Source organism: Melanerpes formicivorus, unplaced genomic scaffold (assembly GCF_026170545.1).
Source record: "Melanerpes formicivorus ecotype bairdi unplaced genomic scaffold, bMelFor1.0.p_v2 SCAF_1, whole genome shotgun sequence".
Taxonomy (NCBI): domain Eukaryota; kingdom Metazoa; phylum Chordata; class Aves; order Piciformes; family Picidae; genus Melanerpes; species Melanerpes formicivorus.
This window is the reverse complement of record NW_027142353.1, coordinates 24,016,618-24,030,646: the sequence shown is the minus strand read 5'-3', so window position 1 is coordinate 24,030,646 and position 14,029 is coordinate 24,016,618. Positions and strand designations below refer to the sequence as shown.

The following is a 14,029-nucleotide window of genomic DNA, read 5'->3' as shown; positions in this document are numbered from 1 at the left end:
AACCCCTCATCAGCCTCATTGCCCTTCTCTGGACACGTTCCAGCAACTCAACCTCTTTCCTAAACTGAGGGGCACAGAACTGGACACAGGGCTTAAGGTGTGGCCTAACCAGTGCAGTGTACAGGGGCAGAATGACTTCCCTGCTGCTGCTGGAAAGATCATTCTGCATCCACAGAGAAGCCCCTGCTCTGCCCCAGGATGAAGTGGGCCATTTTTCACAATGGACTTGAGTAGCTGCTGAGCATCTATGACATAGGATTTAGCCAGATTTTTCTCAAGGTACCTCTTTGATGCAAAAGCCATAATTCTTCTCAGTTTTAAGTCCTTGACCAAAGGATGGAGACACTTGAACTTCTCCAACTGTTTCAATGTTGGAAAAGCATGTAGATATGTTCACTGACTTTTTGGGAACAACTCAGCTATTTTGGCTGAACTTTAACACAAAACCTTAGGTGAGACCTCATGAACGCACAGAAACTTTGGCAAAGTTTGAAGTGACTGGAAATCAATGCTTAGAGTGACAAAGAGCAGACAATCTTAGCAGAATCACCTGTCTATTAATTGGCATTTCCTTTACAACCTGTTTTCTTTAATGCATTATCTTGTATCCGGTGTACTTTCTGAAACTTAATTTATATAAGCTTGTAATCCAGATTTAGTGCTTCCTTCCTTTGTTTCCCTCCTAACACACACACACACACACACAAAACCCCAACACATCATGAGATAAGCTTTGTTCTGCTGTTTACTCACCAGCACAAAGAACAGAACATATTTAGAATGGCAGAGAAACCATTCCTACTTTGCAGGAAATATGTCTGGCACACTCACAAAGGTGAGGTCAGAAAGGTAGAAAAGCAGGATAAGGGGAACAGGGACCACAGAGGACAGGATAAAATGCAGCAGAGGGTAGACTTTCTGCTCAGTCCCCTCCCTCCATCTTGGGGAACCACTGATGGTAGAAGGTGGGAAAGCGAGACTGAAATACCTGCCCAACAAGCACTGACTTTTCTACATACAGGGTAGAGCAGGAACTGAATTTTCCACTCAGTGACTCCTCAGCTTTAGATTATGGGGACATCTCCCTCTTGTTTGCAATGCTTATGAGCTCATGCACCTGGGGAAAGGGTGGGAAAGCTTACAGTACATAGGACTGTAGAAAGAGATTTCCCTCTGGGGTGTGTGGAACCAATTACATAGTCATCATCTGAAAGATCCATGCATTTCTCCAAGGTATGGGTGGTGACAACTGCTATACAAATAAGTTCCTATAGCTTCTACACTGCAGTATGAAAACTGCCCATATACATGACACTCTACTACAGACAAAAATAAAGCAAATCTACAGGTTCATCACAGACTCAACAATATTGAAGTGCTGCATGTTTGCAACACTGTGCAGCATTGTAGGTTAAATAAATACAGTTGAATAAATGTGAATTTCAGTCTTAAAGCCTTATTATTAAACAGTTGGTTTATATTACACTCAGGATTATTCCCCACCTTTGTCTATTCACGCAGGCTGACGAGAAATTCTTGGTCTCAGAGGCTGAACAGCTATTCTGATAATATGGCTTTGGTAACATTCATTGAAGAATTACTGTTTTGAGCAGAGCATTCAGGCAAAGTCTACAGCAATCTGCAGTAGAAATAGCTGAAGCTGTCTTTACATCCCTAGTGCCACCCATTCTTAAAGTTCACTCACCCTCTGTAGCTCATCTCTGACCACCAGTGCAAATCAGTGATAAGCACACTGCTTGAACAGATGTGGGGTCTCAGGCTACTCACAAATCCTGATCTTTTCTGGCATGTAAGACGTAGGCCTGTGTAGGAAGGACTATGGAACTGGCCTACTGACACATCATTTGCTATACTACCATACCACATGCAAGGGGTGGTGACATCTTAGGAATGGTGTTGCCTCTCCTGTCCATACAGCTATCAGGTTTATACTTGAGCATGCCACAAGGGTTGTGCAAATGAATTCTTCAGAAACTAAAATAAAAAATATCTCAAAAGTAGAGTTGTATCCAGTGCAGAATAAGACAATCTAGATTACAAACAAGTTCAGCATATAAAAGGAGACAGACTGGTAGCCTGAGCAGAGTGGTTACGAACACTGTGAACACCAAGCATTCCTATTGTGCTTCCAGTGATAAAAATGCTCCCAGCAGGTATCAGTCATTGAAGTCAGAAGTCATCCTATATTCAGTCATCAACAAACAAGCTAAGGTAATAAACAGCTATCATTCTCTATTACTTTGCTAAGGAACAGCCTATTGGTACCAGCTAGCTAGGTTAATATTTCCCAAGAGAAAATGTGGATGCTACATTTTCAGAGGCATTTCAATTGGAGCCACTATTTTTCCATTTCTCCTGCTATGAATGACTTCTTGGTGGGCTAAGAGAGAGACAAAAACTTTTTCAACCAGAAGTGCTTCACATTAAACCTGTAATGCTCTAGCACGGAATGAAAACAGAGAGAAGTCATTTCCTTAGTGGAATTTATATGTTCTAGAAGACAGATAGATAGTATCATGAAGATCATGACATTATTAGTACTAACAAATCAAGACAAAAATCTCCAGTACAGCAACCCACTGGTTTTACTGTGGTTTCCCAGCACGTAAAATGGCAGGAACAATTCTCCTGCCATGGCCTTGTCCTACATCCTCCCTCCTTGTGCCCTTGTGTAGGATAACCATTATGAAAATATTTTTATATTTGATTGATTTTTAAGTATTTTGATCTTATGACAACTTCTTTCTTACTATTCAAAGTCAGAGTAATATTAAGGACTTCTTAACATTTGAAACCAGTCTCTAAGAAGAGAGTAAATGATGGAAATAAGAGGATCTATCACACTCTGAAGCTCCAGGTACCACAGCTTCTTATAGCCTATAATGCCCAGCTTCACTCTAAAATCAACTGCCTGATTAAATCAGCTGAGAGATGGCAGGAGCTGAAAATGAACTACAAGCACATGATTTGTGCTCTGTGTTGGACAACGAACCTTCTAGTTTCAATTACTAAGTGAGCCTGTGGGTTTTAAAAGAGCATATAAACTGAATACTGCTTTGTAATGTTGCTGCTATGTGACAGTTTAGGCTGTGCCTTTAAGAAAGGATAACTGCAAAATTCTCTAGCTGAATTTTTGGGTATAAAAAGGAAAACAAAAGGAAGATAATTCTAAATGAATTTCATTGGTAGATGAGTGAGATGTAGTTTTACAATCTTACTTTCTGTTCTCAGTCTCTCTGTCTTCTGTCTCTTGGCTGGAATGCCTGCTGACCTTGGACAGAAAGGCCTTTTATCTAGCAAACCCTCAGATAAGAAAAACTAAATTCTTAAAGCTTTGAGCTAACTGAAATTTTCCTAACATATTTCTCCTTTTTCTCTTTTTCTTCCAATTAACTAGAGGGAGAGGAGAGGAAGAGAGGTTGGGGGGAACCCGAGGTGGAATCCTCCTCCAAGTGGGATTTCTGTGTTGTTTTCTTTTTGTAAATTCTTGTATAATATTGTAAATACTGTATATTTCGTATATATTCATTGCATTCCATTATGGCTTGTAAAACACAGCTTCATTCGCTTCTCTGGCTGAGCTCAGCTGTTGGTGCAGGTGGGTTAAACCATCACACAACAACATGCTAGTTCAGACCTTACTTATGTGTTTTCCAGAAATGTGCACTTAAATTAGTACTTAAAAGCAATCAACTGAAGAATAACCTGGGGGAAAAAAATATGTTATACTCCTTTGTAACAGCAATGTTACAAATGATATCCAAAATTTGGAATGTAAATGTACAAGCCATAATATCTTTAACCACCCAAGACCTTTCCACTAACTGCGCTTGCTTTACAAATATGATCCAAGGGCTGTAACACCTCTGCTATGAGGATAGGCTGAGAGAGCTGGGGTTGTTCAGCCTAGAGAAGAGAAGACTCTGGAGGGACTTTATAGCTGCTTTCCAATACCTGAAAGGACCCTACAGGAAGGTTGAAGGGAGACTTTTTATGAGGATGTCTATCCATGGGACAAGAGAGAATGGTTTTAAGTGGAGAGAGAGTAGGTTCAAACCAGATCTTAGGAAGAAGTTCTTTGATATGAGGGTGGTGGGACTCTGGAATAGGCTGCCCAGGGAGATTGTGGATGCTTCCTTCCTGGGAGGGTTTAAGGCCAGGTTGGATGAGGCCTTGAGCAGCTGAGTCTAATTGAGAGGCATCCCTGCCCAGGGCAGGGAGGTAGGAGCAGATGATCTCTAAGGTCCCTTCCAACCTAAGCCATCCTATGAACAGCAAATTTTAAAATTGTATTTTCTATCTTTATGACAGAAAATTTGAGGTTTGCATTGGTATTGAGATATCAGTGGCAAAGGAACAATCCACCAAGAAAAGCAAGAGAATGAAAACATTCCCAAAAGATGCTGTGAATACAATTGCATGATGTTGTCATGACACTTAATTGGTTAGACAGAAAATAGCAGTTTGGTGCCAAATTCTGCCACAGGTGTAGATGCATGACTGCCTAAGGTCAGACAATATTGCACACAACTGAGAAGAGAAGTGTTCCTAACAAGGGTAACATTTATGAACATAAAACATTTACAAACACCCAAATGAAGGCCTTTGGCTATCCCAGCAGACCTCCTGAGCCCCTAAAGCAAACTGGCATCTCACCTCAGATTACTTTCAGCTGAGGTGTGTAACCAGCCTATGAACTATTAGTAACACTTGTGAGAAAAATCAGGAATGATGAGCACACTGTCACACTGCATTTGGGACAAAATTTGGGATGCAATGATTAACAACTTCTGCATAAATTCAGATGCAATTAGTAATGTATTTTTGTCTTTAATTTTTGTAACCTGTATTTCGCCAGCTGAAAACCCTGAAGAAGACAGCTATTGCAGGAAGCAGAGCTGGGAGAACATGCCCATTTCTCTTGATCTCCTTGGAGAACCATCCATAGAGCAGAGGTTCAAGGAACAGGCTTACCTCAAGCTTCCAGAAGTGCTGAATTTAAAGCTGGTGCTTGATGGTGTGGAAGTCACTGCACCTATTGTATCCAAATCTCTGGAATCAGGGATAAAACTTGTTACCTACTCTTTACTGTGTTTAACTAGTGAGTGTCTGTACTGTGCTTCATCAAAAGGCTAATGAGCTAGAAGAATTAGTTATATTTGACTCATTTGAGATGAACTTTAGCCATGGAAAGAAAAAGGTCCAACTCAAATTAAGTTGACCATCGTTCATGAAGAAATATAGGAAAAGGAGAAGGAATTGCAGCAAAAGAAACTGAAAATGAGACAGTCAGAAGTGCTGCTATGCAAGTGCAGCCTCTAGTGGTCTGGCCAAAATCACTGAATACCAAGTGAAAAATACTATCTCTATATATAAAGCTCCTGGCAATAACAGGCAGTTCATCCAGCACAGCTGATGCTGTGACACTCCACAGCAGGAGCATAACCTGTAAGCCAGGAGGCACCATCTCTCATTGATATTTGTGTTTAAAATTCAATCTTGAAAATTGACTTTGAAACTGCTCTGCCTAGGCCCCTCCCCCCCCCGCAAAAAAGAAGACAGAAGCAAGTAAATTACTATGAATGCAATGTGCATACTACTCTACCTTTTTTTATTATTATTATTCTACATTGTAATCCTCTGAATAGATGGATTTTTTTTAAATACATGTTCAAAACACAGTATTTGGACCTTCTCTCTTTGTTGTTGATGGTTCCCTTCAGAGAAACAGATAAAGCTGCACAGAAAATGAAGAAAATATGAGCTTTTGCATTGGAGCTGAACCAGTTCAAGTCATTATTAGATAAGGTCCAGATAAAAAATTTATGTGTTTCTCCCTTCCTCCACTACACACTTTCTTTTCCCTTCTTTCTCCATATTGTAGCTATCTCTTCCTAAATATTATCCACTTTCTCTCTTCCCTTTCACATTACACTTACTTTTGGTCTCAGTTGTTATTAGTTCCTGGTCCAGCTATGTCTGAAAACACTCATACTGTATTACAATTTTCTGGGGATAGATGAATAGTCAGATACAAAAATCACATTTTAGGATGTCACATCAAATGGGCAAACAAGAATTTTAACCAATATTGAGTTGTGAGGTAGCATAAATGAAAACATGATAGGCCAATGATTATAATGAGATGAGCAGAATTAGAGTTTGGAAGAGCAGCACCATGAAGCCTTTGGAAGCTTTATGAGCAAAGAGAAGAGAATTCATGATGTTGTGCAGGTGACTGGAGATGTTAAAGGCTAGATAAACAGGAAACAAAATAATGAAAGCAAATTTGAAGAGCTTTGTTTAAGGGGCTGATAATAATTCAGAACCAAACTTCATGATTGTAGTCCAGAAAGTCATAAGTGGTTACAAGCAGCCTTACCCTGATCTGAAAATCCTTCAGTCACTAGAAGACTGTGGCAGTACCAGCTCACTGCACCTGCTGCAAAGCAAGAACCTGCAAGGATGATGGGCTAGTATCAGAGACATACTGTTGATGATGTGAGTGACAACTCACTGACAACCAGGAGAGCTGCTCTTATGCAGCCAAAGGCCTTTATCTTTCACAGCAGTAGGTCTCTTGGAACTGTGAGATATTAATCCAAACATGTTTACTTGAGGCACTTCTGACTCAAGCAATGCTTGTGTTCCTTGGCCAAACAGCAGAACTGGTACACATCTTATCTATTTTAAAGAATTTATGCAAGTAGGTTATATAGCATAGACAGTCACATTTCTCTTTCCCCTTCCCACTGAGCTTCAGAGATAAGGGCATCAGTATCTTCCTTGTTGGTCCCTATAGCTCCTATGTTACTCTATGTCCACAAATCAGCCTCTCTGCCACTTTAAAGCTAATTTCCTCCTTAAAATAAGCATGACTGATTGTACTATGGTAATGCTGGCTATATTCCATCATATATGCTGACATTCTTTCTGCTCCAAAAACCTTATGCTGTTAGGGGCAAGCTGAGGGAATGTAGCCAGTGTTAAAAATAAGAACTGAAGTGTCCAGGCATCATCATCTGCCTGAGCCTGGACATCTGCTTGTACTGCATGTGATGATTTCCTTTCTGTAGTACTCACTAGCCTTGCTTTATGGTAACTTCACAAGATTTATCCCACCAAGGAACTCCATGGACTAAAATAAGAATGGCTTTGATATGTTTCTACAGGTAAAAGAAATAATGATTAAAAGACAAAGTTAATGCTTGACAGCTCCTTTTAGTGTGTAAAATTAACTGAAATAAAAGCGTTTAAGGAAGGGTTTTAATTTTTTAAATGGAAAAAACAATAGTGTAATTTTTTTTTCAGCCACATATAGCTGCTTTTTAAAGGACTGTTTGAAGAAGGACAACTTTGAGGACTCATTTAGACTTAACTACAGATGGCTGAAGTAGGCCATATTATCCTTGAGGGCCAATTAAGGATAAATAGGTCAATAAAGGCAAAAGGGCTCCATGCTAGTTAAGGTTAAATAAATATGAGTAACAGAAAGCCTATGCAATCTTTGCTTTAGAACAATTAATTCTGACCCCATAAAAACATTTTTACACCCATTCAAAACTATGATATTAGAATTTTATGTATTTCCAGTGCACTGCAACAACCATTAATTCCACTGCACAAAGTATTGACGCAACCTTACCTGGAATGCTTGTATGTTTTGTTTTAGAAAGGTGAGTTTACACTTATATAGAGTGTTAACACTCTCTGAACTTAAGACTGGACTAATGCAAACTCCTTCATGGGGTTCAGCATTTTAGTAATTACATTCCACAGTTTTACCTTGCTCAAGTTACTTTGTCCCTTTAAGATTAAATTTACCACTGGGCAGTGTGCGTCACACGTATTATTCAAATGCTCTAAGCACTGAAGGTGTACTTGGGATTTAAAGACAAGATAGGCTTTGCCTGTACAGGACTGAGCTCTAAAAAAAGTTTAAGATATTCACATGGAGGACATCAAAAGAAGTGTAAATTGTTCCAAACCCAATACAAAATCAGACATGCTCAACCTAATCTTGTCAAACTATGTATCTGACATAAAAGCATCAGAATACCACTGAAGATGCAATGCTTTTAGCTCCAGCTTAAGCCTTTACATTTCCACTCTGCTTACAGGAACATATGGCATTCACAACTGTTTGGCAGCTGTGCTCTGACAAAGGAAGGCACACACAGCATGACAGATTTTGCTGGAAGTCCTGGGATATTCTCACTGACAAATTTGAGGGGCTGCCAGGGTAACAGCAGGGTACAGGCTCCACATCTTCAGCCAGGATTGTAATCTGACAAAGAGGAGGGCATGGAAATGAAGCACAGATGACAGAAAGAAACTCTGAAGCTGCAAAGTTGTTGCTCAGCCTGTCAGTGTGTGCCGTCAGAGAGTCTATTTTCTTGCCAGTTCTTACCCATTATGTGGTGATGTTCATCCCTGGCACTCTATAAAGCAAAAGTGGTTAACTCAGCTAGAGGTAGGCTGCCTGTTTAATTTGCAGATAAATGAGAAAATGTGCAGTTACTCTCCCATACTGGCTTTTCACAAGGTCACTATGGACACTGAGGGACTTAACAGCTCAAAACGCAGCACTATCCCAAAACCATAGCTCCTGGCTTCCTAAGTGAAGTGGTAGATCTGTGCTGAGGAAACTGGCCAGATTCAAGCTCTGTAAGTCCTATGCTCCCTCATGCTCCATGTGTTGAGAAGGCTTGTTAGGTCCAGCAACACCCATGCTGTGCTGTGGCATGTTTTTCTGGTCCCTGTCTAAATCCACTCTGTCACTGTTTGCTGTGCCCCTACTTAGTGAAGTCCTCTCAAATCTGAACCTACTGAAAGGCTTAGCACAGATATTTATTTTTCATTTTTTCAGTGTTATCCCAAATTATGAGAAGCTGGTGTAGTTAACAAGGAAGGTCTACCTGAAGCTTGTAAACCCTAATAACTGAACTTTCAAGGCGTCAGACATTGACATTATTGGAGGTCATCGTGTTCTGTTTTGTTACTTGGACAGGATGGCTCCCTAGTTTCCAACACCAGACAGTACCACAAAAAACAGGATTTCTTAGAAGGCCACGCAATGTTCAAGCATTTGTAAACCATTGGGATCCCAAAGAAGAGGACGTTCTCCCAAGCAGGAAACCAACAGAGACAGCTTTCAAAACAGGATATTGCTGAACACGCCAAGTTAACCTGAGGTACGCTCAAGATCATGCAGTAAAGCAGAAGGACGTGACAAAGTGAAGCTGTAAAAGGCTCTATCTGAATGAAAAAGGCCAGTGTGTTGTATTGAATCAGTAGTGTGGGTCTCAAGCTGACCATAAATGCCTGTTCTGAATTTTGTCATTTACATTATTTCTCACTTCTTTTGAAAGGAACTTTGTATTTAAGACTCAGTTTTATACTTTCAAAATATTAATTTTCCAATCTTTTGTGACCACAACAATTTTAGTTTGGTTTCTTTGTTCAGAGATGAATTTATATGAGCAATGAAGAAAAGCATTGAAGCTATAGCCTGTTGTTCTCACATACAACATAGTTTTCTGATTGCAGTAGAAATTGCTAATTAACCAAAAGCAAAACCCATATGTTGAAAAATCCTGTCTTTTTTTTTTTATAACCATTGCAATTATCCATTAATTTATTTTGTACCAAGTTCTCATGCTACATCCCACATTTGGTTAATTCATATTCCAAAAATGTGTACACACTTAATAAAAACACATTTGGAGTGACAACTATGATGGATAGAATTAAGTACGAATAACACTTGCTCTCATGGTACATTGCAAATATTAGAAGTCTATATGCTAGGCTAAGTAGAAAACGGAAGGGATAGAATAGAATAGAATATTATAGAATAGACCAGACCAGACTATCAGGTCCAACCTACCACCCAACACCATCTAATCATCTAAACCATGGCACCAAGTGCCTCATCCAGTCTCCTCTTAAACACTTCAAGTGATGGTGACTCCACCACCTCCCTGGGCAGCCCATTCCGATGGCAAATCACTCTTTCTGTGAAGAACTTCTTCCTAACATCCAGCCTAAACCTCCACTGGTGCAGCTTGAGACTGTGTCCTCTTGTTCTGGTGCTGCTTGCCTGAGAGAAGACACCAACCCCACCTGGCTACAACCACCCTTCAGGTAATTGTAGACAGCAAGAAGGTCTCCCCTGAGCCTCCTCTTCTCCAGGCTAAGCAACCCCAGCTCCCTCAGCCTCTCCTCATAGGGCTTGTGCTCCAAATCCCTCACCAGCCTCATTGTCCTTCTCTGGACATGTTCCAGCAACTCAACCTCTTTCCTAAACGGAGGGGCCCAGAACTGGACACAGTACTCAAGGTGTGGCCTAACCAGTGCAGTGTACAAGGGCAGAATGACCTCCCTGCTCCTGCTGGCCACACTATTCCTGATACAGGCCAGGATGCCATTGAAAGTGCTGTGTGATTCCACTCAAGATGACCTGTTCCATAATCTTGCCTGGCACTGAGGTCAGGCTGACACTCCTGTAATTCCCTGGCTCATCCTTCCAACCCTCTTTGTGGATGGGCATCACATTGGCCAGCTTCCAGTCATCTGGGATCTCTCCAGTGAGCCAGGATTCGTGAAAAATGATGGAAAGTGGCTTGGCCAGCTCATCTGCCAGCTCTCTCAGCACGCTAGGATGGATCCCATCCCGTCCCATGGACTTGTGGGGATTCAAATGGTTGAGCAGGTCTCTAACTGCTTCCTCCTCTTGGAACACAGGGGAACTATGCTGCTCCCTGACTCCATCTGCCAACTGAGAAGGCCAGTTGTCTGGAAGACAACCCATCCTGCGATTATAAATTGAGGCAAAGACGACGTTAAGTACCTCTGCCTTTTCCTCATCTTTAGTTACAATATTCCCCTCCATGTCCACTAAGGAGTGGAGGTTGTCCTTGTTTCTCCTTTTGCCATTAATATATTTGTAAAGGATTTTTTGTTGTCCTTCACAGCAGAGGCCACTCTAAGCTCTAAATGGGCTTTTGCCTCCCTAATTTTCTTCCTACGTGACCTAGCAACATCCTTAAACATTACATGGGTAACCTCTCCTTCCTTCCAAAGATGACACACCCTCTTTTTTACCCTTAATTCATTCAGAAGTTCACTGCCCATTCAGGCTGGCCGTCTGCCCCGGCAGCTCATCTTCCGGCAAACTGACACAGCCTGCTCCTGAGCCTTCAAGAGCTCTTCCTTGAAGTAGGCCCAGCCCTCCTGGACCCCTTTGTTTTTAAGGGCTGTTTCCCAAGGAACCTTCTGAGTTAGTTCCTTAAGTAACCTGAAGTCTGCCCTCCAGAAGTCCAGAGTGGAGGTTTTGTTGCTGCCCCTCTTAGCTTGGCTGCATATGGAAAACTCAATTATCTCATGGTCGCTGGACCCCAGGCAGCCTCCAACCACCACACCTCCCACCAGCCCTTCTCTATTGGTAAAAAGAAGGTCAAGCAAAGCCTTACTCCTGGTAGGCTCACTCAGCAGCTGGGATAAGAAGCTATCCTCCATACCCTCCAAGAACCTTCTAGACTGCCTCCTCTCTGCTGTGTTGAGCTCCCAGCAGATATCAGGCAGGTTAAAGTCACCCATAAGAACAAGGTCTTCCAAAATAGGAAAACAGGAAAATAGAAGAGGATACTGAAAGCCCTGGATAACTTTCTTAATGGTACAGTCCGCAGCTGTTTCAGGAGCCTATTGCGAACCTGAACAGTATTTTTCCTCTATCCTTTTTATACAGCAGGATGTAAAAGGCACATCCTACCAGTGCCTCTCCAACTCTGCAGTAAGACTGAGGGACCCTTTCTTTGGAGGTCATAATGTCTTTTTTTTTTTTTTTTTTTTTTTTTTTTTTTATTCAGCTTATTGGTGAGACAACCTTGTTCTGCATGACCTCCTTTTCATACCCAACTCAGCAGCAATCCCCAAATGAGTCACCCAGTGAGGCAACAGGAAACTTTCTACTCTGCAGGAAGAGAATCAGTTTAGCTACATGGACATTACAAAATGTCCTCAAAGCATCTTCAAAAGATGCAAGATGCACTGTCGAGAAGAGAAGAGAAGAGAAGAGAAGAGAAGAGAAGAGAAGAGAAGAGAAGAGAAGAGAAGAGAAGAGAAGAGAAGAGAAGAGAAGAGAAGAGAGAAGAGAGAAGAGAGAAGAGAGAAGAGAGAAGAGAGAAGAGAGAAGAGAGAAGAGAGAAGAGAGAAGAGAGAAGAGAGAAGAGAGAAGAGAGAAGAGAGAAGAGAGAAGAGAGAAGAGAGAAGAGAGAAGAGAGAAGAGAGAAGAGAGAAGAGAGAAGAGAGAAGAGAGAAGAGAGGCGAAGCGAAGAGAAGCGAAGCGAAGAGAAGCGAAGCGAAGAGAAGCGAAGCGAAGAGAAGCGAAGCGAAGAGAAGCGAAGCGAAGAGAAGCGAAGCGAAGAGAAGCGAAGCGAAGAGAAGCGAAGCGAAGAGAAGCGAAGCGAAGAGAAGCGAAGCGAAGAGAAGCGAAGCGAAGAGAAGCGAAGCGAAGAGAAGCGAAGCGAAGAGAAGCGAAGCGAAGAGAAGCGAAGCGAAGAGAAGCGAAGCGAAGAGAAGCGAAGCGAAGAGAAGCGAAGCGAAGAGAAGCGAAGCGAAGAGAAGCGAAGCGAAGAGAAGCGAAGCGAAGAGAAGCGAAGCGAAGAGAAGCGAAGCGAAGAGAAGCGAAGCGAAGAGAAGCGAAGCGAAGAGAAGCGAAGCGAAGAGAAGCGAAGCGAAGAGAAGCGAAGCGAAGAGAAGCGAAGCGAAGAGAAGCGAAGCGAAGAGAAGCGAAGCGAAGAGAAGCGAAGCGAAGAGAAGCGAAGCGAAGAGAAGCGAAGCGAAGAGAAGCGAAGCGAAGAGAAGCGAAGCGAAGAGAAGCGAAGCGAAGAGAAGCGAAGCGAAGAGAAGCGAAGCGAAGAGAAGCGAAGCGAAGAGAAGCGAAGCGAAGAGAAGCGAAGCGAAGAGAAGCGAAGCGAAGAGAAGCGAAGCGAAGAGAAGCGAAGCGAAGAGAAGCGAAGCGAAGAGAAGCGAAGCGAAGAGAAGCGAAGCGAAGAGAAGCGAAGCGAAGAGAAGCGAAGCGAAGAGAAGCGAAGCGAAGAGAAGCGAAGCGAAGAGAGAAGCGAAGAGAGAAGCGAAGAGAGAAGCGAAGAGAGAAGCGAAGAGAGAAGCGAAGAGAGAAGCGAAGAGAGAAGCGAAGAGAGAAGCGAAGAGAGAAGCGAAGAGAGAAGCGAAGAGAGAAGCGAAGAGAGAAGCGAAGAGAGAAGCGAAGAGAAGCGAAGAGAGAAGAGAAGAGAAGCGAAGAGAAGAGAAGCGAAGAGAGCAGACCAAGATCATCGCATCCAACCCATCATCCAAGTAAATTTAAAGATCTCAGACAAAACTCTTACAAACCTTTATCTGTAGAAATGACTATTCAGTAACTCCATCAATACGAACTATGATTTCCCATGAATTGATACTTCTGTGTAATGTATTTACACCAATTCAATGTTTTGGTGAAAATACTTCCTAGAAAGTATGGCCCTAGGTACATTATATACTGCCATGGATTCTCCTTCTTTCACCTTGGGTACATTACATGTAAAACCCAAAATCACTCGTACCTAAGAAAAATCTACAAGAGTCTTCACTTTCAATAAATTTTATCTTGTACAACAATAATAATAATTACTAGTGACTAAAAGGAAAAACCTTCTTCAGAAGAATTACATGTGTAGCTTTACGACACACATCTCATTCCAAAGTGGCAGTTATAAAAAAGATTTTCTGTAATCTTTCACTCCTTACAGTACTTATCCTTAGGATAAGTACTTATCCTTAGGATAAGAAGGATGCTTCTTTCCCTACAGAGTAGCGATCTTTAAGTACATGTGGTACAGGACTGTCATCACACACTACATCAACAACCTGCACTGAATATTTTGAGATTATTACAAACCACACTTTAGATATTATTACAGTATCACTAAGGTTGGAAGAGACCTCAAAGATCACCGAGTCCAAC

General features: G+C 41.7%; 2 protein-coding genes across 12 annotated transcripts in view; one reads left to right on the top strand and one right to left on the bottom strand.

Moving 5' to 3' along the window:
• MCF2L (MCF.2 cell line derived transforming sequence like) overlaps window positions 1-14,029 on the bottom strand; it is a 202,446-nt gene that overhangs the window by 52,911 nt on the left and 135,506 nt on the right. The window lies entirely within an intron of this gene.
• On the top strand, window positions 12,061-13,384 carry LOC137440340 (ribosome-binding protein 1-like). Its single transcript, XM_068141032.1, has 2 exons — window positions 12,061-12,195; window positions 12,359-13,384. The coding sequence occupies exons 1-2, from the start codon at window positions 12,061-12,063 to the stop codon at window positions 13,382-13,384; spliced, it is 1,161 nt and encodes a 386-aa protein (XP_067997133.1).

Bases quoted from the DNA above. Each gene is read 5' to 3' on its own strand.
- LOC137440340 (XM_068141032.1), top strand. From the start codon at position 12,061: ATGCAAGATGCACTGTCGAGAAGAGAAGAGAAGAGAAGAGAAGAGAAG. The intron at 12,196-12,358 runs GAGAGAAGAGAG...GGCGAAGCGAAG, and splicing joins AGAGAAGAGAGAAGAGAGAA to AGAAGCGAAGCGAAGAGAAG.